This window comes from Hypanus sabinus, chromosome 13, assembly GCF_030144855.1.
Source record: "Hypanus sabinus isolate sHypSab1 chromosome 13, sHypSab1.hap1, whole genome shotgun sequence".
Classification (NCBI taxonomy): domain Eukaryota; kingdom Metazoa; phylum Chordata; class Chondrichthyes; order Myliobatiformes; family Dasyatidae; genus Hypanus; species Hypanus sabinus.
In genome coordinates, this window is record NC_082718.1 from 5,356,449 (window position 1) to 5,383,587 (window position 27,139).

A 27,139-nucleotide genomic window follows, 5' to 3' on the forward strand; every position below is an offset into this window, starting at 1 on the left:
AACACTATATTCCACCTACCACTTTTTTGTCAATTCTTCCAATTTGTCTAAATCCTGCTGCAATCGCATTGCTTCCTCAGCACTACCTACCCCTCCACCTATCTTCATTTTGTGCACAGACTTTGCCACAAAGCCATCAATTCCAAAGGGTATGGGGTGAAAGCAGGGGAGTGGGGATGACTGGATAAAGTGGATCAACCCGTGATTGACTGGCAGAGCAGACTCAATGGGCTGAATGGCCTACTTCTGCTCCTAAATCTTATGGTCTTATTATCTAAATCATTGACAAACAATGTGAAAAGCGATGGTCCCAATAATGACCCCTGAGGAACACCACTAGTCACTGGCAGGCAACCAGAAAAGTTCCTCTTTATTCTCACTCACTACCTCCTGCCTGTCAGCCATTCCTCTATCCATGCCAGTTTCTTCATGTAACACCGTAGGACTTTATCCTGTTAAGCAGCGTCATGTGGGACACCTAATCAAATGCATTCCAAATATTTAAGTAAATGACATCAACTGCCTCTCCTACTTATTACCTCCTCAAAGAATTCTAACAGATTTGTCAGGCAAGACTTCCCTTTACAGAAACCATGCTGACTTTGACTTATCATTAGTCTCCAAGTATCCTGAAACCTCATCCTCAATAATGGACTTCAACACTTTCTCAGCCACTGAGGTTAGGCATACTGGTCTATAATTTCCTCTCTTTTGTCTTACCCCCTTAAAGAGTGGAGTGGCATTTGCAATTTTCCGGTCCTCTGGGACCATACCAAAATCAAGTGATTCTTAGAAGATCATGGACAATGCCTCCATTATTTCTTCGAGAACCTCTCTCAGGACTCTGGGATGTAGTCCATCTGGTCCAGGTGACTTATCCATCTTAAGATCTTTCTGTTTGCCTCACACTTTTTCTTTTGTAATAGCAATAGCACTCCTATTCCCTGACACTCACGGACCTCTGGCACACTGCTGGTGTCTTCCGCAGTAAAGACTGAAGCAAAGTACTTATTAAGTACATCTGCATTTCTTTGAACCCCATTACTACCTCATCAGCATCATTTCCCAGTGGTCCAATATTAACTCTTGCCTTCCATATGAGAGTGGTGGTGTAGGGGAACAGGTTGGGTCTGTTGTCTAGAAAGAAGCAGAAAGCTTTAAAGTCCTCCTGATGTGGGATGGAGGTGTATAGGGACTGGACATTCATGGTAAAAAGGAGACGTTCGGGGCCAGGGAAGTTGAAGTCATTGAAAAGATTCAGAATGTGGGAAATGACGCGGATGGAGGAGGGAGAGGACTGAACCCAGGGGGTTTAAACAGAGTCAAGGTATGCAGGTATAAATTCAATGGGACAGAAATAAGTGGAAACAATAGGTCTACTTGAGAAGCAGGTTTGTGGATCTTGGGTAGAAGGTAGAAATGGGGAGGTGTGGAGTAAGGGAACTATCAGGCAGATGCCAGTGGATGGGAGATCACCAGAGTTAATAAGGTCAATGGATGAAAGATGAAATAGTACGGAGAAAATTAACAAGGATTTTCTGGTCCGGAGGACCTAGTTATAAGTAAAGATTGAATATGTTAATTCTGTATTCTTTAGAATGTAAAAGGTTAAGAGGAGATTTGATATTGGTATACAAAATTATGAGGCGTATAGATAGGGTAAATGCAAGCAGGCTTTTTCCACTGAGGTTGGGTGGGACTGCAACCAGAGGTCATGGGTTAAGGGTGAAAGGTGAGAAGTTTAACAGGAACATGAAGGAAAGCTTCTTCATTCAATGGGCCATGAGAGTGTGGAGTGAGGTGCCAGCACAAGTGGTCCATGCAAGCTTGATTTCAATGTTTAAGAGAAGTTTGGATGAGTACATGGATAGTAGGGGTGTGGAGGGCTAAGGTCCTGGAGTAGGTTGACGGGAGTAGGCAGCTTAAATGGTTTTAGTATGAACGAGATGGGCCAAAGGGACTGTTTCTGTTCTATACTTTTCCATGACTTTTTAGAATACTGGAGTTTAGAACCATATCGTTCTGAAATATTGTCACAATGTCCAATCCTACAATGTTCAATCCTACCGATGAGTGACCAGAATTTGCCAGCACCAGACGGCATAATGTGAGCAACTGAAATCTTCACCAAATTTCTCAGGAAAAGACTTAGGAACTCCGCACAAGTTCAGCTGGTATAATTGTTGGGACCAAGTAATGGTTGAAGGGCAGGAGGGTGGTTAGTTGGTGGTTGGGTAATAGTCATTAAGACCAGAGAGCGAGATGTTTCTGCGGTTTGGTAGTAACCCTGCTTAATTACATCATCTTCTGAGCATTATGGGGAGGCTCACAACATTCGCAGAATGCAAATTCAAGCAAATGCTGGTCTGACCGCTGTCAAAGAAAGTTCCTATGGACCTGGCCCCGAAACAGACCATATGACTGAAGACCAATTTCTACCCTCCTCTCTTATATAAAGCATGCTGAACTGCCTTACTGATCCATTTAACAATTATAAAATAAATTTATTTATAAAATACTATGAAAAAGAAACAAACACATTCTCACAATTTGCTACTGCCCTGAATCTCTGCTGTTCAGAGTGCTCATTCTTCAGCTGTCCATCGAGTTTTGATGATGGCTGAGGCCTGGGCAAGGTTGTATGGAAGATCAGCAGTTGCCCATGCTGCAAGTCTCCCCTCTCCACGCCACTGATGTTGTCCAAGGGAAGGGCATTAGGATCCATACAGCTTGGCACCGGTGTTGTCGCAGAGCAATGTGTGTGGTTGAATACCTGGCTCAAGGACACAACAAGCTACCTCAGCTAAGGCTCAAACTAGCAACCTTCAGATCACTGGACCAACGCCTTATCCACTTGGCCACTAATTAAACTAAGCAGTAGCAGTTTTGCACACACTTGTTCTATCCTCAAACAATTGAATAATATTCGGGCTGTATACGCAAATTATTGAACAGGATTAAATGGTGTGATTTAAGTTCCTAAAGCTGAGTTTCACAATATTCACTTGTTTGAACAGAAGTGATTGGATGGCTACAGTGGATGCTTATCTGTTAGGTCTTCCCCTTAGTCAAAATATATACAAAGGGTGCAACTTTCTATTTAGAAACATAGAAAACCTACAGCACAATACAAGCCCTTCTGCCCACAAAGCTGAGCCAAACATGTACTTACTTCAGAAATTACTTCAGATTACCCATAGCCCTCTACTTTTCTAAGCTCATTATACCTATCCAGGAGCCTCTTAAAAGGCTCTATTGTATCCGCCTCCACCACCGTCGCCAGCAGCCTATTCCACATACCTACCACTCTCTGTGTAAAAAACTTAACCCTGACTTCTCCTCTGTACGTACTTCTTTTTTTTAAAACATTTTTTATTGCATTTTTAAGTAGTTACAAAGTGAAGTATGAAAAAACAATATATATGACCCTTACCCCCTCCCCCCTGACTGCCCTATAGAAAAAAAAAGAAAGAAAGAATGCCTGGTTGTTGGAAGATCTCCACATGCTCCATGGAATTCGTAATAACTTTAATATGTATATTTATTTCTTTCCCCTAATAACCAAGTGTTTCATCTTCAGAACATCTATGTATTTAATCCTGTCTTTTGTAAATAAGGGCTCGAAATTTTCAGAAATGTTTCACATTTATCTCTTAAATTATAAGTAATTTTTTCTAATGGAATACAGCCATAGATTTCTTTCTTCCAAGAGTCTATACTAAAATGTGTATCCGATTTCCAAGTAACTGCAATAGCTTTTTTGGCTACTGCCAGTGCAATTTTCTGTACGTACTTCTAAGCATCCTAAAACTATGTCCTCTTATGCTAGCCATTTCAGCCCTGGGGAAAAGCCTCTGACTACCCACATGATCAATGCCTCTCATCGTTCTTATACACCTCCATCAGGTCACCTCTCATCCTCCGCCACTCCAAGGAGACAAGGCCAAGTTCACCCAACCTGTTCTCATAAAACATGCTCACCAATCCAGGCAACATCCTTGTAAATCTCCTCTGCACTCTTTCTATATTTGTTAAAGCCCCTTCAAACACAAATAATAAAACTATTGAGTAAGACATAGCAATTAAGTAAATGTTGAAATACAGGTGATAACCATAACAAAATCATAAAAATATTTCAGAATCTCACCATTAGTGGTACAAAGATAACTCTAATCATTCAACACTCAAGCTTAAATTTGTTGAAAATGAGTTGTCTCTCAGATGTGTATACGAGCCAAGCTTCAGAGCTCAGCCAAATTTGATGGTTGATGGAAGACAATAAGGCAAAGAGACATCATCATCGCAATTTCATTGGGTGACATTGTCAAAGCCTAACTGAGCCTCACGGAAATGTATTCATCTTGTGGTGTAAGAACATCTGTATCTTCTTCCTTTTCCTCTTGCTGTACAGAGAATGCATCTTCTTTGGCATGTCAACTGAACTCCTGCAGGAATGAATGCAGTGTGGAGGAGTGTGTAGCAGATGACCCCATTCTTGGTCTACTAGCTGCTGCATATTGAAGAACTTCACTGGCCAACTTCAGCATTCCAGTCCAGGAGTTGCCACTGCCCAGACTGGACTTCAGGTCATAATTTAGGTGTGACTGACTCAGGAATACAAAATTAGAAGGCATATGGGAATCAAAATAATCTCCCACTTACATATCAACCTTCGTCACTGTCTCTGGATCAAATTTTGGGACATCTTAGCTCATTGCTAAGGAAGCCAAATCAGCTGCTCTGCTTCCCACTTTATAACACTCACTACCTTGATTAAAGTATCTTCCACAAGTGCCTGCTTATGCTTATAATTGAAGATCCCAATCCTTTTAAAAACTGAAATTGTACAGATTTGGGTGCTTAAATCTGTTATTGTAGGCAATCAAATTAAGCCTTCAAAATCTCAATTTTATTTGTCTTTGCTTTACCATGCTTTAGTACACTGACCATGTTTGGTATTGAGACTATTCCACAACACTTTAACAATATATTTATTTGGAAGCATTCCTGAGCTTTTGATTTATTTCCAGCTCACTCTGCTGCCTGCTAAGTGTAGTAACGTCAGAATTATTGCTTTTATTTTTAAGCAGTATTTCATGAATTGTCAATATATTTTAAATGCATTTTCAAACAAAGATTAAAAACTCTGCTTTTCATCACTTCTTTCTGATACATACATAAAAACAAGACGATGGCACATTAGAAAACCAATCTGCTTAACTGTGGGCAGTGGTAATTTTACCTTTGTTTTGTTGAAAGAACTGTGACTTTTAGTATAACTTCAAAAGCAAAGTCTATACCACATGCAAATTTATCACAATTAGTTTCTCTTTCTGCTAAGTTCAATGTTGTAATGTGTCCCAATGCAGATGCATGAAGAATCTCATGTACAATATTGAAATTTCCTGACACCAGTGAAAGGATAATAAAATTTAGCAGAGGAGACCAATCATTTATGCCTAATTAAGAGAGTCATAGAAGCACAGAAACAGGTTGTTCCTCCATCTAGTTCGTGCTGAACTATTATTTTGCCTACTGCCATCGATTTGCACCTGGACCATAGCCCTCCATACCCCTCCCATCCATCTAAATTTCTCTTAAATGTTGAAATCGAACCCCTATCCAACCACTTCTGCCCACAATTTGTACAATACACTCACCACCCTCTGAGACGCACACGACCTCAGTGGAAAAAGCCTGCTTACATTTACTCCAGCATAAAGTAAAAAACTAAGACAATGGAGGCTAAGGCAGATAAAAATATTAAAATTCTAGCATATATAAAGCAGTGGCCGATCAGCAGGAGGCAAAGAGTGTGAATAAAGAAGGCCTTTTCTGGTTGGCTGCCAGTGATTAGTGGTGTTCCACAGGGGTCTGTGTTGGGACCGATTCTTTTTACACTACATGTCAATGATTTGGATGATGGAATTGAAGGCTTTGTTGCAGATGATATGAAGGTAGGTGGAGGGTCAGGTAGTTTTGAGGAAGCAGAGAGGCTCTAGAAGGAGTTAGATGGACTAGGAGAATGGACAAAGAAATGGAAGATGGAATACAGTGTCGGGAAGTGTATGGTCATGCACTTTGATAGAAGAAATTAAAGAGTTGACCATTTTCCAAATGGGAAGAATGTAGAAGCAAGGACGTAAAGTTGAGACTTTATAAAGCACTGCTGAGGCCTCAATTGGAGTATTGTGGCCAGTCCCCTTATCTTAGAAAGGATGTGCTGAAACTGGAGAGGGTTCAAAAGAGGTTCACGAAAATGATTCCAGGATTGAATAGATTGTCATATGAAGAGTGTTTGATGTCTCTGGGCCTGTATGCACTAGAAATCAGAAGAATGAGGGGTGACTTAACTAAAACCTATCAAATGGTGAAATGCCTTGATAGAGTGGATGTGCAGAGGATGTCTCCTATGGTTGGAGAGTCTAAGACCAGAGAACACAGTCTCAGCAAAGAGGGGTGTCCTTTTAGAATAGAGATGAGGAAGAGTTTCTTTAGCCAGGGAGCGGTGAATCTGTGGAATTCTTTGCCACAGGCAGTTGTGGATGCCAAGTCTTTATGTACATTTAAGGCAGAAGTTGATAGATTCTTGATTGGTCAGGGCATGAAAGGATATGAGGAAAAGTCAGGAGATGGGACTGAGAGGAAAATTGGATCAGCTATGATGAAATATCAGAGCAGACTCAATGGGCCAAATAGCCTAATTCTGCTCCTATATCTTATGGTCGTATTTCAGGAGATGCTGGGAGAGTCAGGGATTTAGACCAACCAGTTTGTGAACTGATCTTAGTGGCATCATTTGTTATTGTTCACACTGATTTTGTCATTTAAAGCAGGGTAATGTAAATCTACTCAGCTCTCCTGGACAACCATTGACTGTATAACCTAGGAAACCAGAACTCGGTTCCATGGTGGCATGGTAGTGCAGTGGTTAGTACAACGCCTAACAGTTCAGCTGACTTGGGTTCAATTCCCACCGCTGTCCGTAAGGATTTTGTACGTCCTCTCTATGACCGCATGGGTTTCCTCTGGGTGCTCAGGTTTCCTCCCACAGTCCAAAGACGTACCAGTTGGTAGGTTAATGGGTGATTGTAAATTGTCCAATGGTTTGGAGGGTTGCTGGGTGGTGGGGCTCAAAGGGCCAGAAGGGCCTGTTCCCCACTGGAACTCAATAAATAAATAAAAACTCCGGTTGCCATTTTGATTCAGCACCCTCTCACCCAATGGATAACCTCAACAACTCACTTCCCGTGCAGGCACTACACCTATTCAAGTTACCCGTGACTGCAACAGGTTGCTGACACAAATCACATTAAGGGGACCCCAATATTCTGAGGGGTCAGCACGGCCTAATCTAATGTTAGGCTGCATCTCTAAAAGTGGAGGCACTTTTTCGGGTGTTGTAAAGCTTGGTCTCGTATGTTTGACACTGAAGTTGGCACTATATGGGGAGAGCACACTCCAAGGTTTCCAGACTGTTCACAGGGGTTTATTATCATTGACATACCTTGTGAAATTTGCTGTTTCATGGCAGCAGCACAGCACAAAACATCAAAATTACCATAGATTATAAAAATAAATAAACAAACAGTGCAAAAGGGGAATAGCAAGGTACAGTTCATGAGTTCACAGACCTTTGGGGAATCTGTTAGTGGAGAAGTCACTTTGGGTACATTGGGCTCGTCAGCCGGGGCTGGCAGCTCATCTAGGAGAAAGAAAGGTCTGATCTCAAACTTCCTCTGCCTTGCAGCTGCACCCACTCATGGGGAAGGCTTCGGGAATAAACCCAGAGGGAAATGTCTGGGGCTGGTGTCCCTACATTGGGTTCAATGCTGACTGGCAACTCCTGCAATGCAGCTGGTGCCAAACTGTATCAGTCTCTGCTGTTCCTTTGGATTCATCAGACATGTGGAGAGGGGCCGCTTGCTCTCCATATCGTACTGCCCAGGCTTGTGTACCTAGTCAGCTGGGACACAACATCCACGGTCAACCCTGACCAACAGGCCTCTCTCCTCCATCTGTTTTAATGCATTTCCATCCATTTGTTAGGCCATGCTAAAAAGGAATGCTTCCTGTTTTAAAAATAGGGTATAAAGCCAACAGCATTGTAGAGGGAAATGACAACTGGCCAAAACTTATATGTAAGGAAATCCAAAATTGAGATATAACCGTGAAACCTGTGAGTAAATCATGAGGCAGCCAATGCCTCCTTCCAGTTTTAGGGCTTTTCGGATGTATAAAGCAGATGGGAGGGAAATTGCATTGTTCTCCTTTGCGAGGGATGATAAAGGATTTACAACTTGGCTGAACTGATTTGCTTCAGAAAACAAATCAAACTACTGATGCAAAGAGAGAAATGCTGGAAGAATTCAGACAGTTAAGCAATATTTGTGAAGAGGGAAACAGGGTAACGTTTTGGGCCAGAGACCTTTTCAATGAAAATGCTGATTGGGGAAAATGTTCTTCCAGCATTTTGATGGCACTGGGAGTTCCATTGCTCAATTTCATGTGCCTGATTCTGCCCCATTCTCCTTTCTCATTTATCCAGTCTGGCCATTCCCTTTACTCCCTTCGCCTTTCTGGGAGATAATACAGGTGCTTAATTTATGCTTAATTACGCCATTTTAAGACAGTATGTTTTACTAGTTGCTAATAAAGGATCAAATACATTTCTTCGACTTTGTGGAACATCATTCCTAGAGTGATTGGAGGGCGCATCATAAAAAGATAACAACACGTGCTAGTTCGCCAATGGCAGCAATTGGTTTGTTAGGATTGGTCGCTACAGCTAAGTTCAACTGTTTACTCTGAGCTTTGCGTGAGCAAGGAATTTCATTACACTCTGGTGCATATGACAAAAAAATTAATCTAAATTCAAAAGCACAATGTGAGTCCTATAACAAAATTCATTCTGTCACCTTTGTGCAAACAATTATCATAGCAATTATTGACCACGTCAGTAATAACAACAGAATGAAAAGGAATAAAACTGAGTGGAAATAATTGTATTCAAAATGCTGCTCCAGTGAAGACTTTTTCAAACTACTTCCATAAACAGTGAACTCCCCAGCTGCCTTTATAGGGAAAAGTAGTTGCATCATCCTAGTTACTAGACTGCAAGTAATGTTGGTTGTATCAGTCTCTGGTTGCCTTTTCTGGGGAAATAGATAACTTCGCATGACATTCTAAGGAAGGTGTGAATTTCTCCAAATGAAAAATGATGCATGCACAATTCAGCCCACAAACTGGTAGGCAGGAAGTCCTGAATCCTGAACGTTATTTGGTGGATTTAAATATTATTTTTTAAAATTATCATACTGCATTGACACGTGCAAGTTTGTTTAATGTAAGTTACTTGCATAGCCACACCAAAAGCTCCTCTGTTACTTTCAATCTATATTTTGTGAAAAAGATCAAAATCACAGCCAACAAATTGAACAGCAATCATATATGCCCACCCCTTTTGCATAAAAGCAAGAGGTCAAGTAATAGCTGCAACTTCTACACTCATATCCTTTCCACCCATTGGTCCATGTCTCGTGATTTACAAGAAATCGGGTGAGCTGTGCTGGGTATGCTGAGAATTTCACAATTCGCTGGTGATTCCTGTCTGATGGAGACTTTATTTTACCTATTCCTACAGCTGCTGATACCTTGTGCAGGTATGAAACCCATGAATGATACTTCAGTCAGAATGTGAGGTTAGCAAGCCAAAAGAAATGGCAGATGCTGGAATCTAGAACAATAGATAGAACGCCGGGAGAACTCATTCTGTTGTTATTACTGACGTGGTCAATAATTGCTATGATAATTGTTTGCACAAAGGTGACAGAATGAATTTTGTTATATGACTCACATTGTGCTTTCGAATTTAGATTAAAGTATCAAGCATCATCTGCGGAGGCAAAAGGCGCAAGTCGACATTTCAGGTCAAGGCCCTGCATCAATCCTGATCAGGGTTCAAGCCGAAACTTAGAGCTTTTCCTCCACATATAATGTTTGACTAACTGTGTTCTTCAAACTTCCTGTGCTTGTTTTGACTTTATCAAACTGGTGTAGGCATTCCATTTATATTGTGGAGCTGACTTGATGGACCAAGTGGTCTCATTCTGTTCCTTTATCTTATGCTCTACGATCTTATACTATACATGGTAAATAAATGTGGATTGCAACATTTGTAATAGATGTACACAGAATAATGCAATTCTGTTGTTTCTAATGTTGTTTGAGTTTAATTTGCTCAATTATATTGATAGCAGTTACAAACATGAATTTTTGCAATTTCTCTTTTAATTCCAAACAAGCTTGAGTAGCAGCAGTTGTGTTTTAGTTTTCATAAGCCAACTGTGTCAAATATATATTTCTTAATAATTTCCTTTACTAGAGTTTAATCTGATTTTGTTGTCATGTTTATGTTTCGTTGTGTAGCATATCACAACCATTTGTGAAAAATTGATTTAAGCATTCCAAAACTTACAGAATTCTGTTGATCCGTAACAACTAAACTTATGAACTCAGATGCTGCAATTCTTTGCACCCATGTCACTTGAATCCTCATTACTGTTATGTTGTTTGTTTGGCTATTTGTTTCAATGTTGTGATCCCTCACTAAATTACCATTACAGTCTCAGTTCACAGAGAGGCTGCTACAAATATTTCCCCGATTCCATGCTTTGTAATACTGTTACATGGTAGTAATGGATCTTGTGAAAGACTCCAGTGCTGCACTCAAGATTTATATTTTGAAAACAGTGCTGTTATATGGTATTTGAATGCTTGTTATTCTTAAATCCATTCATATACATTTTTAAAACTTGCAGAACCAGTTTTAAAATTGTACTCCAATTACAGATGGAAGTGTGATATGTTACTATCAACTTACATCAATTTTTGCTTGATTTAGACATTTAATGTGTTAATCACTCAAATGAAAATGTCAGAAGTGGTCAGCATGCACACTCACATTTAGTTTGATCATTGCAGCGGAAGACTCTAACTTTGAAACATGCCACTTTCTTATTTTGCTTTCTAAGCTGTACACAGGTTTAATCGGGATTTACAGCAACCAGGTGTTCTTACTGTTCCAAAAGGAAACTCTATCCTTTTAAATTGCTCCTATTCCATGCCGACTCTATCAAGGTTTCAAGTTTCGTGGATTTTCTCCAATGATGGGTCACGCACTTCAAAGATAATTGCAAACTTAACATCCATTAAGTTTTGGGTGTCTCATTCTCGATATTGTGTAAGGCACAATTCTACACTGAAGACCTTCACCTTAACAATTACTGATGTTCAAGTCAGTGACAATGGAACCTACTTCTGTGAGGTGTTTGGGAAGACACCACCACCAAATTTTAGAGCACGAGGAAATGGCACCCTGCTGAGTGTAACTGGTAACTTTTTAAACATTTTAATTATTCTTTTATAGTATTATTTGGAAAATTAATGCAAATTCTCACAATAATTTTGAGATAACAGTAATAAAAGAAACATTAGAAAGAGGAGGTTGGGCCAAATATGTAGAAAAGGAAACAGAATTAACGTTAATGTCCTTTTCTCAGAAATGGGAAAATTTAGAAATCATGTATGTTTTATATTGCAGCGATGGGGAGGAGGACAACATGTGAATAAAATTGTGGAGAGAGGTATAGCTACAAATCAATGCCAATTAGTTTACTCCTATGCTTAAAATGAGGAAAAATGGGACAAAGGTGTTGCTTGATGTCTTACATTTTTTTATTTTACTTTGGTGAAGCTCACTTTCCTCAATATAGAACATTGAACGGTACAGCTGAGGAACAGGCCCTTCGGCCCACAATGTAATGCTGAACTAACCCAACCCCACACAATGTCCATGTCCCTCCATTCTCTGCTCATACAAGTGCCTTTATAACAGCCTTTTAAATGCCTCTATCACATTTGCCTTCACTACTATCGATGGCAGCACATCCAGGCACCTGCCACTATCTTTGTACCGCAAAAATTGCCCTACATATCTCTTTTGAACTTAACCCCCTCAGTTTAATGTTTACCATCCAGTATTAGACATCTCAACCCTTGGAAAAAAAGATCCAGCTGTCTACTCTATCTGTGTCTTGCATAATCTCATAAAATTCTATCAGTTCTCCGCTCAGCATTGCCACTCCAGAGAAAACAGCTGAAGTTTGTCCAACCTCTTGCTTTAGCGGAGTAGTTATGCTGCGTCCAGATTGACAATGAGATCCATTCATGTTCCAAAATCCTGCAAAAAGAGCAAGCGCGTCGGGATCAGGCATAGCCAAGCCTTAACACCAAACCTGGCCAGAGTTCTGTCATATAAGCAAGAACTGAATTGACAAAAGGATTACAATATTTTGCTTTGAAGTTACATTCAGTGGCCACTTAGTTATGTAGCTCCTGTGCCTGATAAAGTGATCACTGAGTGTGTGTTAGTGGTCTCTGCTGTTCCAGCTCACCCGCTTCGAGGTTCAGAGATGCTATTCTGCACACCACAGTTGTTACGCGTGGTTATCTGAGTCACTGTCACCTTCCCGTCAGCTTGAACCAGTCTGGCCATTCTCCTCCATTAGCAAGGCATTTTTGCCCACAGGCTGCCACTCACTTGATGTCTTCTGCCTCTCGCACCATTCTCTGTAAATTCTCAAGACTGTTGTGCATGAAAATGTCAGGGCAAAAGCAGTTTCTGAGATACTCAAACCACCCTGTCTGGCACCAACAATCATTCCACGGTCAAAGTCACGTAGATCACATTTCTTCCCCATTCTGATACCACAACAACTGAAACTCTTGACCATGTCTGCATGCTTTTATGTATTGAGTTTCCTGCACATGATTGGCTGGTTGGATACTTGCTTTAACGAGCAGATGTACAGGTGTACCTAGTAAAGTGGCCACTGAGTGTCTAGGAAGAAAGAGCTAAATTGCCAGAAGTATTACATAATGATTACAAAATAAGTGGCTTGGAATTCAGAACACACCACGAGTTTGTTTATGTATGAGAGCTATGACTGTTTTGTTTATAGCTGTTAATCCCCACATTCCCTAATGAATGACAAGCATTGGGTATTTTTATGTTGTATTTTGCCTTCTGGAAATGGAAATTCTGTCATTACCTGTATTTAATTGGCACTTTACCTTCTCATTGCCAATATGTGCTTACTGGCCAAGTTAGGAACTTCTGGAGCTGATTTGAAGATAGAGGAATAAAAAAGGAAATCATAAGAAATGTGATTTTTTAAAATTAGAATCTACAAACTCCAACCAATTTATTTATGCTCTACAGACAAAAGAAAATGAAAGCAGGTTTGCATTTACTCAAGGCTTTTGCAAACGCTTCTTGTCCACTGTTTTAGATAGACAAACCGGTCATTCTGATCCATTTCATCCCTGCAGTTAGAATAATCACTTGTATTAAATCACATCTCTGAATGGGAGTAATGTGGCATTCTGAATTCATTTGTTGGTTGTGGTATTGTATGAGAAAGCTATGCTTCACTTACTTGACACAAGAGGAAAGAGCAAATTTGAAAAGGCTGATACAACCAAAGGAAAAGTAACAAGATCAGAACCCAGAGACACAGAAGCCCAAATAAAGGTTGTTTGAGTGAAACTGATTAAACATGTGGCAGCAGAGATTGTTTTGGAATTGGGCTGGAAATACAAGTGTCGAGGCAGGTGGCAGTGCCTGCAGGATTGAAACAGTGGTGGGGATAAGATGGCTGAGACAAGATTGAATGGTTTAGAATGGAGGACAGAGCAAAACTTTACATTTAAAGTTATTACATTGTGAAAAAATCACCAAGATATTGGTTAGGCAAAACTGAAAACATTTAAATATTCTGTATTTAATGTTCATAAATCAAAACAGAAAATTTGTACTTATAATTAGAAATGTTCACATAAGAAAATATAAAGTTGTTTTAGTACCTTTGAAATCCTGATAGCTCAGATGTTGTCTCATTTTTTAACTGCATTGCATTTGTGGTTTCTAAATGATAATAAATTGAATCTGATATGTTCAAAGTAAATGTATTATCAGACTATGTATATGTCATCATATACTACCTTGAAATTAAGTTTCTAGCATTGAAGTCATGTGAGGCTGTACAGTTGTAGAGTCTGTAGGTTATAAAATGAGTTCAGAATGGTTGTGAATCAAGTTCTCCGCTCTTCCTCGGGAGCCCATGTCATTTGAGAATGATCCCATTGCTGATTTATGTTTCTGCCTTATTTTTTATATTCAGCTCGTCCTTCTCTTTGCATCTTCAAATCTTCTAATGAGATTGCTTCTTCATCTTCAACTATCACATGTTTAGTATATGGATTTTATCCTAATAGTATTACGTGGAGGATATTGCCAACATGTCTCAGCGAACAGGTCATCAATACAAGCTGTTTATCCAATCCCAATGGAACTTATAACTGCACAATAATTGTGAGCATCTCCAGTGAAAATTGCAAAAACTCCACTGAATTCACTTGTGTAATTCAACACACAGCATCACAGACCAAGATCAATGCTACTATCCTCATTGAGGTGCATACAGGTACCCAAGGTAGGGTGGAATCCATTCAACTTTGTTGAAGAACATTTCATTAGAAATAAACAAACTAGATATAAATAAGCAAGACCAGTTTAGCTTGTTCTTTTTATAATCAAACTGTTTTTATGATTCTACTTTGTTACAAGGAACTCTTTAATTTTCTGAATAGTTCATTGTTGTATTCCCAGAGCAATCAGAATCAGATTTAATATTATTCGTATATTTTGAGGTTTGTTGTTTTTGAGGGGAGCTTGCATGCTGGAGTCAGGGCTTTATGCTTTGGTTCTTGGTTGGGTCACCCATGCCAAATAGGTCAAAGGGTAGAGGCCAGACTAAGAGTGGCCTATCGGTTGTCAGGTTCCAGGGTTCAGCTCAGGGCTAACAGCCCTGACTGGTCAAACAAACTTGTTACAGAAACAGCAATGGAGAGTTCTTCTACATCTGAGTGCAATGGTATTCCTGAGTCTCCATCCGAGACTTGCACGGCTGATAGTAATGAGAACTGAGTGGAAGCTACTGACATGATGAGGGAAGCCCTGAAACCCTCCAGAGATGGTGGAGCTCCTTTGCTGCCCTAAATGCTGGCAGTGTAATGGGCAGTAAGTAATGTAAGTATTCACTGCTGTTTTTTTATAAATTACAATAAGAGATGTGTATATGTGTAAATTAAATAAGTAGTGAAAAAGGAGAAAGCAATAAAATAAAAAATAAAATAAAAATAGTGAAGTCATCTACATACGTTCATTGTCCATTCAGAAATCTTCTGGCCGAGGTGCAGAAGTTCCACTCTTCCTGACTTATGACACCAGTGGTTGCTGCATGGGAGAAGGAAACAAGGTTGTGTCTACTTGAGGAAATAGGCAAGAACTTATAATTGTGGGACAGTGATCAAAATTAGAGTTCATACTCTAAACGCCTGGTGTAAAACCATGCATATTGAGGTAGGAAATGTCAAAGTTTAAAATTAAAAGTTTAAAAACATCTAGAGCTTAAAATTCAGCTCTGGATATTAATGGGTTAACATTCAGGCTTGCAGCTTATCAGTGCTTCCTATCAATAAGGAATACAACTGGTAAAAATTCTCAGTCCTAAAGTTCTTCATTATTCTAAGCCATATCAAAATTCTTTGGCTGCAAAGTAGAGCCACAAGTGTGTTTGGTTAAGGAAATTCAAAGATATGTGAAATAGTTTGCCTGCACCTGATAAAAACTACTTGCTCACAGGAATATATGTCAGGCTTCTTTCAGGCTATAGTTGGAAATTTCCATGTCATTTTAAAGTTTCCTCTCCACTTTTGTTTGAGGGAAATCATGGTTGCCATGGAGCAGAACATATATTTATTCTTGCTTGAGATCAGCAAGTGGAGTGAGTACACAAATTTGGAAGGTTTGTTGTCGTCACAATGGCGCAGAACGTCACTGACTACATCCACATTACATTGATTGCTTGACATATCGATGCTGAAATGTACCACAGCTGGAAGAAAATCAAATCCCTCAATGCCCAAGACACCTATGACAACACACAGTGCAACATGTAGTTCAACACCCAGTCCTCCGATAACAACTCTGGGGCCTTTATACTTTGGAGACGCACTGTGCCATCAATGTTTGAGGAAGCAGGGTAAAAAGGAGGCCAGTGGTAACAAGAATTTTCACTTGAACACTTAATTCTCCAACACAACGCATAGATAACTTGCACATGCTGTTATCAAATACATGAAGTCTAATAAAACCAACAATATTCACATGACAATGGAATTCTACAGCACAGAAACAAGCAATTTGGCTCAACTGAACTAATCCCTACACCCTGCATGAAGTCCATACCCTTCCCTTCCCTGCACATTCTTGTGTATTTTATATGCCTCTTTCATATTTGCCCCCACTTCCACCTCCTACTAACGTATTCCAAGTACCCACCAATCTCTGTGTAAATGACTTGCCTCAAACGTCTTCTTTACCATTTACATAACTTCTTTACCACCCTATTAATCTGCGCAGCCACTTTCAGAGAGCTCAGCACTTGCAGCCCAAGGTCCCTCTGCACATCCATTCGCAGTATACTGTCTTCCAGAATGCAACAACTCACGTTTGTCTGGGTTGAACTCCATCTGCCATTTCTCTGCCTGTATCTGTAACTGATCTATGTCCCACTTTGACAATGCCTTCTACACCATCAATCACGGTGAACTTACTCACCCATGCAGCTACATTTCCATCAGGTCATTTAAACATATCACAAACAGCAGAGGTCCCAATATGATCCTTGTGGAACGTCGCTAGTCACAGAGTAAGTCCCATTGTCTTCTCAGGGCAAACCAGTGCTGAATCCAAATGGCCGAGTCACCATGGATCCCATTCAGCTCAATTTCTGATGAGCCTGCCGTGAGGGACCTCTAGTCAATGTACGACAGAAATGTGGAGGCTGTTTGGACAGCACTTGCAAGGGGTTCTGGTTAGGTTTGTCTCCTGATATATTTGGGGTGATCTTGACTGTCCACCTGTCACTCTACCTTTCCTAGTGGTCACACAACAAACTGCTACCTGCATCGTAGGCTTGGCCACCTCACTGAAGCTCTTGTCAATGATGTCGTCAGCATCCCAGACAAAACTAAGAACTAATGCAGTCAGCCGGAGCGACAATTAGTCAAACTTCCTAAAGGTGAAGTCACCAGGAGCTTCCTAGTGACTTCTCCCTGATCTATGTCCTGCAGGAGGTGTTTGCCACTGCCATCTCAGCTCTCCAATAGGGAGAGTAATTTTAAGGAGAATCTTGCATGCACTTGCCAGATTCTGTTGCTCAGTCTACTCCCAGGAAAGAGTCCTGAATCAAACTCTCAGCACTATTACAGCTCAAACATGGCCATTCCCTAATGAGTAACTCAGTCTGAACCTACCATCTCTTATATCTGAAAGCAACCTTTAAAATGCTGTTGCAATATTCCTTCTGCTGCACTGGCTGTTCGAACTGGAAATTCCTGATACATTTGGGGAGGATCCATCCATTAACCTATGCCACATGGAAATTGAATGCATGCAAATATAGCTCCTTACCAATGCAAACAACTTTCTTAAATGGAGTATTCAAGCACTTTGCCACAAGAATTCTAGCAATAAAATTTCAAGATGAACAGTGCAGGCTAGATTCTGTAGAAAGAGAAAATAGGCAGTGAAGTTTGAGTGCTGACAAGCAGATTGCAAAATGGAACCAATAATTTAATGTCAAAGACTATTTCTTGTGCTTTCAATAGATCAAAGGATGGCGCTACCACAGTTCAACAACAAATGTGAACAAACATAAGTATAAAAACAAGGTATTGCAACGCTATGAAGGAAGCCTGCAAATATCCCCTTAACCTTAAGTTTGATTCACTTGGCAACATCTAAGCTGAGTTTGAAGATTGAGTTCAGGCTCCCTTAGCAAGATCTAGGCGAACGCTCCAATACAGAACTGAGAGCGTACACTAACCCAAAACCTCATTTGCCTGTTAAAAGGAAGTGAAAGATCTTGTGCAACTAGTTGTGAAGGACAATAGGTTTTTCAGCAGCAAGTTCAAGATCAACCAGAAATAGATTATGGTATTCAACAACTTCCTTCTATTTTCTAAATATTATTATACTTGAATTAGTCACCATATTTGCTTATATAACACTTCTAAGTTTCGAAATAGAAAATGGTGGTTGTCCCATTGCTTTTATTCGGTTGTTAAAAGTCACACTTCTCACACAATTTAAAGGTAATTAATTAATTGTAAAGTAACTGGCACAAGCTGAAGAAATTAAAGAAACTCTATACATAAAAAAACTACAATTCTCATTACTGCATCACAAGAAGATCGAGAAAACAGTTAAATGGAGCTAATTTTCTACACAAACATATGTCCATTTCCGTCTCTTAATGATAAACAAGTTTTGTGGTTTCGGGTACTGTGCTACATCAAAATGTCAGCAAATTGAAATGCAATTGATGTAGGACCAGATCTAGTCCAGTCAAATAACTTCACACATTTGAGTTTTTAACGATGGAACTATGTGGAAGGTGGATTTTCAGATTAAACTATTCAAGTATATTGATAGAATCAAAAATAGTTTTAAAATTTAGGAATTTATGAAAACAAATAACTTCACTTACTGAAATTAAAAATAGGAAGTCTCACTGTCAAATCACCTCAAAAAGTAACAACTAGTAAGGAAGGAAACTAAATTAAAAACAGCAAATGGAAAACAGTTATAAAAATGGAAAGCATAAAACCAATATATAATGTGTCCAGAAGGGGACAGATGGATTTGATTTTTAAGTGTAATACGTCATATAAACAAAAAGCCTTAACAAATAGAGAGTCTATTCCCAAATGTTGGTGACCTTCCAGTAGATGATGACAAATTTTGATTGGACTCTGAACAGACAGCTTGACATTCCACTTACCTTGTGCATTCTATTGTTCCATTTTGTAGTGATTATAATAAGCAAAACATCAAGTGTAACTACATTGAAGGCATAACATTTAAGATATCCTAGTTCAGTTTGACCACAAAGTCAGACAGACAGCGTGTTCACGAGGAATAATTTTTTTCACCACTGTAAAGACTTCAACAGGAACAGAAATAGTGGGTTTGTAGATGACCTCATTTATAGGTATACAGGACATTTCTTTTAGCAAAGTTCACCTGACAAAATGGGCAGATTTGGAGCTCAACAGGTCTTCTAAAGAAAGTAGACAATAGACAGTAGGTGCAGGAGTAGGCCATTCGGCCCTTCTGGACAGCACTGCCATTCACTGTGATTATGGCTGATCATACACAATCAGTACCCCGTTCCTGCCATCTCCCCATATCCCTTGACCCCGCTATCTATAAGAGCTCTATCTAACTTTCTCTTGAAAGCATCCAGAGACTTGGCCTCCACTGCCTTCTAGGGCAGAGCATTCCACATATCCACCACTCTCTGGGTGAAAAAGTTTTTCCGCATCTCTGTTCTAAATGGCCTACCACTTATTCTTAACTGTGGCCTCTAGTTCTGGACTCACCCATCAGCGGGAACATGCTTCCTGCCTCCAGCGTGTCCAATCCCTTAATGATCTTATATGTTTCAATCAGATCCCCTGTCATCCTTCTAAATTCCAGTGTATACAAGCCCAGTCGCTCCAATCTTTCAACATATGACAGTCCCGCCATTCTGGGAATTAACCTTGTGAACCTACGCTGCACTCCCTCAATAGCAAGAATGTCCTTCCTCAAATTTGGAGACCAAAACTGCACACAATACTCCAGGTGGGGTCTCACCAGGGCCCTGTACAGCTGCAGAAGGACCTCTTTACTCCTATACTCAATTCCTCTTGTTATAAAGGCCAGCATCCCATTAGCTTTCTTCACTGCCTGCTGCACCTGCATGCTTGCTTTCATTGACTGATGTACAAGAATGCCTAGATCTCGTTGTACTTCCCCTTTTCCTAACTTGACTCCATTTAGATAGTAATCTGCCTTCTTGTTCTTGCCACCAAAGTGGATAACCTCACATTTATCCACATTAAGCTGCATTTGCCCACTCACCCAACCTGTCCAAGTCACCCTGGATTCTCATAACATCCTCCTGACATTTCACACTGCCAACCAGCTTTGTGTCATCAGCAAATTTGCTAATGTTACTTTTAATCCCTTCATCTAAATCATTAATGTATATTGTAAACAGCTGCGGTCCCAGCACCGAACCTTGTGGTACCCCACAGGTCACAGCCTGCCATTCCGAAAGGGACCCGTTAATCGCTACTCTTTGTTTCCTGTCAGCCAGCCAATTTTCAATCCATGTCAGTACTTTGCCCCCAATACCATGTGCCCTAATTATGCCCACTAATCTCCTATGTGGGACTTTATCAAAAGCTTTCTGGAAGTCCAGGTACACTACATCCACTGGCTCTCCCTTGTCCATTTTCATAGTTACATCCTCAAAAAACTCCAGAAGATTAGTCAAGCATGATTTTCCCTTCATAAATCCATGCTGACTCGGACTGATCCTTCTACTGCTATCCAAATGTGTCATAATTTCCTCTTTAATAATTGACTCCAGCATCTTTCCCACTACTGACGTCAGGCTAAGCGGTCTATAATTCCCTGTTTTCTCTCTCCCTCCTTTCTTGAAAAGTGGGACAACATTAGCCACCCTCCAGTCAGCAGGAACTGTTCCTGAATCTATAGAACATTGGAAAATGATTACCAATGCGTCCACGATCCACGAAAAGTATGATAATTTTCTTGAAACTGGCTTTCTTGCTCATCCATCACCCAACTCCTGCGAGTACTTTCACCATTCCAGCCAGGGAACTGCCCCACAACGATGAGCTCTCACCCTGGAGGCCTTTTCCCCAAACCTCCATCTAGTTTTCAGGTCCAGTGCTTCTTCACTACTTGAAGTCAAAATGCAGCTTGTATTCAATTCAAACAATTGAAAGTAGCATCCATAATATGAGCCAAGTCAAAATATTCAGACATTTTGTAGAGACACGCTGAATGTTTTAGGAACAGCTTCTACTCCTCCTCCATCAGATTTCTGAGCAGACAGCGAACCAGCTCATTAACACCACCTCACTGTTTTTGCTCCCTTTCTGCACTACTCATTTAGTTTATTTTTCAATATATACAGGATATTTATTATTGTAATTTATAGTATTTTTTGTGTATTGCAACAAATTTAATGACTTGTGTCAGTGACTTGATGTTGTGGAGTTCACTGAGCTCAGCAATTAGCCTGCACAGACGTCTCATCACCAATCAAAGTGACATCCTCAGTGTGCTGTTGTTGGTTTCAGTGTTGCTTGCCTGAAGTTGTTTAGGATAGTGGTGAGTATTGGAAATCCTGAACCCGAGCTACCAATATTCACCCCCGACTTAAATATGTCAGTGATATTAACTCTGATTCTGATTCTAATTGCGAACTTAAATAATAGTTGTATAGAAATCCATATATTTGTTCCATATAAAAACTGTTTTCAGAAAATGCAGAACTATAAATGATATTTAATTTTGCAATGATAGATTGGAAGGATTAATTGAAAAAGTATGGTGCAGGGTAATGAGTCACTGCATAAAGTTGCTTTGGATAAGAAGATTGAATGTATTGAAATTGATTTGAAGTGTTGTCTAAATGATCGATGCAATGAGCGTTTTAATAATTCCAGTTTTCCATAGGTTATAAATGGATTTCCATTTTACTTTCCATAAGTGGAGGAACAGCTTGCGTTATCCTTCTTCTACTCTTCCTTAGAAAATGTGCATGTGGTATGTTATTTCACAGGCAATTTAATATATCCCCCCGTTTTCAGCTTTTATCCTAACTCTGCACCATAATCCTCAATCCACCTGTATTTGCATCCAATGTCTTATTTCATAATCAACATCATAATATTACACAAACTAGGAAGTATAGACATCAGTAGTGGGCAAACCGTTGGAGAAGATTCTTGGAGATGGGATTTACCAGCATTTGTAGAAGCATAGTGTAATTAGTGATAGTCAGCATGGCTTTGTGAGGGGCAGATTGTGTCACACGAGTCTAATTGAATTTTTCCAAAGGTGTGACAAAACAAACTGATGAAGGTAGAGCAGTGGACGTGGTGTGCTTGGATTTTAGTAAGGCACCCTACAAGGTTCCCCATGGTAGGCTCAATCAGAAATTCAGGTGATACGGGATGCAGGGAAACTTAGCAGCAAGGACTTAGAATTGCCTTGCCTGCCCACAGAAGGCAGGGAGCAGGAGTATATGGAGAATATTCGACCTGGAGGTCTGTGACCAGAGGTGTTCTTCAGTGATCCGATCTGGGACCCAAGCTCCTTGTGACTTTTATAATTACAGTAACCTACATGAAGAAGTGGAATGGTAGGTTAGTGAGTTTGCAGATGACACAAAGAATGGTGGATAGTGCATAAGGTTGTTGTAGGTTACAACAGGAAATTAACATGATGCTGAGTTAGACTGAGAAGAGACAGGTAGAATTCTAACTTGAAGAGTGTGAAGTGATACACTTTGGAAGGTTGAGCTCGATGTTAATGGCAGGATTCTTTCCAGTGTAGAGGAACAGAGGCTTCTTAAGGTCCAAATTCATAGATCCCTCAAAGTTGCCATGGAAGTTGAAAAGGTGGTTAAGGCGTCACACGGAGTTGCTAGTTGGGGGATTAAGTTCAAAATCCATAAGTAATTTTCTCCTTCTTCTGAAGCCTATCACTCCTATTGGGGGTACAGGCTGCCGACAGCAGCTCACCAGAGTTCTGTGTCCCGGGCCAGTTCCCAGGTGTAACCCATCTACAAAAATCCTTCCTCTCCAGGAATGAGGTCTCTGGAACCTCTGTTGGTGTTTCTTTAGTTCTGGCTTTTGACAGCCCCAAGCCCAACCCTCCTCCTTTCACAGCGGGACTTGAGACCATCCATGGTGGTGTTATAAGGTAAAGCTACAACTCTATAAACCTTGGATGTACAAGCTTTAGCGAAGGTGCAGAGGAGATCTACCAGGATGCTGCCTTGATTAAAGAACAAATCTTATCTTGGAAAGTTGAGTGAGCTCGGGCTTTTCTCTTTGGGGCAAAGGAGGATGGCAGGAAATCTGATAGAAGTGTCTAGGATGTTAAGAGGCAAAGAGAGAGTGGACAGTCAACACCTTTTCCCCAGAGTGGCAATTCCTGATATGAGAGGACATACTTTTAAGGTGATTGGAGGAAAATACAGGGGGTTGTCAGAGGTAGAACACACTGTGGGTATGATAGTAGAGACAGATACATTAGGGTCATTTAAGAGACTCTTAAGTAGGTGTGGTAAACTACATATACCTGTCTGGACATGCCCCCTGCTGACTGCTCCTGTGGCTCCTCTCACAGACCCCGGTATAAAGGCGATTGAAGCCTGAGCCCGGCCTCTCAGTCTCCAGGATGTAGTATGGTGGTCACTCACTGCTTGTTCCTTCTTCCAGTCAATAAAAACCGATATCTCGCCTTTATGTCTCAGAGTGAGTTATTGATGGTGCATCAGTAGGCACAAGTATGAAAGAAAATGGAGAGCTATGTGGGAGAAGTGTTAGAATAATCTTGGAGTAGATTAAAAGGTCAGCACAACATGATGGGCCAAAGGTCCTGCGCTGTGCTGTATTGTTCTATGTTCTTTAATATCAGATGTAACTACCTTGAAATCATTAATATATATTTCAGTTTGGTCCATACCTCAACACTGCTACAGTTTCAAAGACTATTCTTTAAAACTAATCATTAACTCTCATTATCATTTTATGTAGAAAGGAAGAAAATTCAAGAGCAAAAGAGGATTCAAGCCAGTAATCGAACATTGGACCTTGGACAGAACAACATGGTAAGTGTAAAATTAATTCTTAAGAAGTTTAAGCCTCTGTAGTTAATAATTCAAAGCCAATGTTCATTTGCCTGTCAAAATTCTGTAGTGTTCCCATACAGTCAGATCAGGAGAAGCTCGTTCAAATGAGTTTAAGTTTGGATATAGGCAATGAAAATGGATGGATCTTCAGGATTCCTGGTGTACTGCTAAGTTTTACCTCCAATTACACAAAAACTCAGCTACCAAACAAGCACAGTTACAGCTCATTGGAAATGGTGATATAAGTTTGTATCACATGGTGAGCCCCCGGATTTATTTGTTTGGGCAGCTGGATTTTTGGTCAATAGAAATCTGCAGGAGTCTCATCGATGGTAATGCCAGGGTGGGTGGTTACATTCACATGACATATTCGGGACAGACTAGCTGGACCTCAAGGCCTGTTTCCATGTTTTATGACTCTATGACCTGTTACATCTTCAGAGAATTCCAACAAATCACATTTTCTCTTTCACAGACATGTTGACAATGCCTGATTAAACATAGAAACATAGAAAATAGGTGCAAGAGTAGGCCATTCAGCCCTTCAAACCTGCACCGCCATTCGGTATGATCATGGCTGATCATCCAACTCAAAATCCTGTACCTGCTTTCTCTCCATACCCCCAATCCCTTTAGCCACAAGGGCCATATCTAACTCTCTTAAATATAGTTAATGAACAGGCCTCAACTATTTCCTGTGGCAGAGAATTCCACAGATTCACCACTCTCTGTGTGAAGAAGTTTTTCCTTATTTTGGTCCTAAAAGGCTTCCCCTTTATCCTTAAACTGTGACCCCTCATTCTGAACTTCTTCAACATCGGAAACAATCTTCCAGCATCTAGCCTGTCCAATCCCTTTAGAATTTTGTACATTTCAATAAGATCTCCCTCAATCTTCTAATTCTTGTGAGTATAAGCCTAGCCTTCATATGAAAGTCCTGCCATCCCAGGAATCAATGTGGTGAACCTTGCTTTGCGTTTTTCTTGGTCCCCTGCTATAATGACTTAAGTAACATTTTCCCTCTGACAGACATTAAGCTAGAAGTAGCCTGTAATTTCATGCCTTTTGTCTTCCTCCGTCATCTACAATTCTTATCTTTTGAACACTTAGTATAACTATGTGATACCATTTTAAACATCCTTGGTTAGCTGATAAATCAAACTTGAGATTATGGAATAGCTGTGAAGCTTCATTTCGACACATCCTAACAAACCTACCCCCTCAAAGTCTATCTTTAGGTCCTCTGAGGTCCTACTTGAACAATCTCATTGGCTTTTATCAGAACATCTACAGTACAAATTGCTTTTTACACTTAACCTGCCTTTGAATAGAACAGTTTGTGTCATCTTGATCTGTATCTACAGTGGCTTTACATCAATTAGGACTATACACTTAAATCCCTATTCTCTCATTATATTGTTGCCTGTGGTGTATTTTCTGTATGAGGTAAATTCTCTATCATCTGTGAAATTAAACAATATTAATCTTTGCCTTTAAATTGTGGTTCATTGGTAGTTAGAAGGCCTGAGATGGTAAAATGAAAAGACAAAAGTAAAAGAATGCACATGCTTTTCCTGTTTTTTTTAGAATGAGAAATGTAAGGAAGAGGTCTGCTATGCTGAACTACAATGGGGAACCATGCAGAGAGCGAGGATGCATGAGGAGGTTGTCTACAGCCCAGTTCTTCACTGAAAGACTAACGGAGAAGGCACCTGTAAAAAATGAAGCAGCTTATTAGAAATAAATCGGAACATTCTTCAATAAAACCTGGATCGAACTTGTGCATCCAAATCCTTTAATGATATCATTGACAGTTTATCATTTGTTTTCATCTTCTGAGAGTTAGTGTTTATGTTGTGTTTGGGTGAAAATATGGTCTGTTCTGTACATGCTGCCTTAGTGGATTAGTCTTGTGCTGAAAGTTACTGTTCTGTTTGGCTGTCTCGGTATTAGAGGCACAAGAGATGGCAGATGCTGAAATCTTCAGCAACAAACAATCTGCTGGAAGAACTAAATGGGGTGAGCAGCATCTGGATGGGGGAAAGGAAGAAATTATTGATGTTCTGGGTCAAAATTGTGGTGGTACCATTATTGTTTCTGTATTATGCTTCTTTATTCTGTGCGAGCATACAATCAGATGAGGTAAAATAAAATGGATATATTTTAGCCATTGTTTCAAACTATTTATTTCAAAACTCTTCAAAAGTAATCTAAATTCTACAGATAGAATTTAATGTAAACTACTGTCCCTATTCTATCAAGTGCCAACTTGATGCCAGTACTTGCCTGCTCAATAAAGCACATTCTTACCTGAAGCATTCCACAGACATGAACCCTCTCAGGTCAGCTGGCTCCAACAAAGAACAACAAAGTACTGCGAACTTTCTACTGACAAAAGGCAACTTCACTTTGATGGCCAGTTGAGCCTTGTTCCCAGGTTTACCAGCTGTCAAACCTGTGAAAACCATCAAATATATTCAACTTCCACAATTATTCAAAAACTATTAAAAAAGCTAAAATTCTTATAATATTTTAAGAATGAAATAATTATAAGACTGAAAAATAACTAAATGGATTAAAATTAATTAATCTGGTTCATCGAGAATCTTTGCTTTGTCTGCCACAAAAAGCGAGATTTCCCGGTGGCCAACCATTTCAATTCTACTTCCCACTCCCATTCCGACATGTCAGTCCATGACCTTCTCTACTGCCAATTTGGGGGAACAACACCATATATTCTGTCCATCAAGTTGGCATGAACATTGATTTTTTTGAACTTGCGGTAATTACCTTCCCTCCTCTTCTTCACCATTCCCCATTCTTGTTTCGCTCTCACACATTCTCTTCATACCTGCCCATCACCTGCCTCTGGTGCTCCTCCCCCTTCCCTTTCCTTCCATGGTCTTCTGGTCGTCTCCATCCCTAGCCCTTTATCTCTTTCACCAATCAACTTCCTAGCTCATTACTTCACCTCCTCCATCTCTCCCAGTTTCACCTACCACCTTGTACTTCTTCCTCCCCCCTCCACCTTGTTACTCTGACTTCTCCCCTTCCTTTCCAGTCCCGAAGAGGGTCCTGACCTGAAAGGTCCATGTTTATTCCCATCCACAGATGCTGCCTGACCCGCTGAGCTACTCCAGCATTTTGCGTATGTTGCCTAATGTGAAACTATTGTCTAATGCCCAAGATATATTATATTCTGCATGATACGGATTTCTAAATTGGTT

At 40.1% G+C, this 27,139-nt stretch overlaps 2 protein-coding genes across 4 annotated transcripts in view; one reads left to right on the top strand and one right to left on the bottom strand.

Moving 5' to 3' along the window:
• LOC132403587 (peroxisomal succinyl-coenzyme A thioesterase-like) overlaps positions 1 to 15,310 on the bottom strand; it is a 71,062-nt gene extending 55,752 nt beyond the window's left edge. Inside the window, exon 1 of the mRNA XM_059987010.1 lies at positions 15,283 to 15,310. Within this exon, the coding sequence (XP_059842993.1) occupies positions 15,283 to 15,295 (13 nt within the window). The 5' untranslated portion in view covers positions 15,296 to 15,310. The remainder of the gene's footprint in view (positions 1 to 15,282) is intronic.
• Positions 1 to 26,078, top strand: part of LOC132403588 (immunoglobulin lambda-1 light chain-like) — a 33,973-nt gene extending 7,895 nt beyond the window's left edge. Inside the window, exons 2-7 of one of the 3 annotated variants that reach the window (XM_059987015.1) lie at positions 4,412 to 4,598; positions 11,034 to 11,393; positions 14,244 to 14,555; positions 21,728 to 21,817; positions 23,818 to 23,891; positions 25,500 to 26,078. In XM_059987015.1, the coding sequence (XP_059842998.1) occupies positions 11,123 to 11,393; positions 14,244 to 14,555; positions 21,728 to 21,817; positions 23,818 to 23,891; positions 25,500 to 25,604 (852 nt within the window). In that variant the 5' untranslated portion in view covers positions 4,412 to 4,598; positions 11,034 to 11,122 and the 3' untranslated portion in view covers positions 25,605 to 26,078. Of the gene's footprint in view, positions 1 to 4,411; positions 4,599 to 8,945; positions 9,663 to 11,033; positions 11,394 to 14,243; positions 14,556 to 21,727; positions 21,818 to 23,817; positions 23,892 to 25,499 lie in introns of those variants that run through there. The other 2 variants (XM_059987013.1, XM_059987014.1) reach the window with 2 other exon arrangements.
• Positions 26,079 to 27,139: the final 1,061 nt, after the last annotated feature.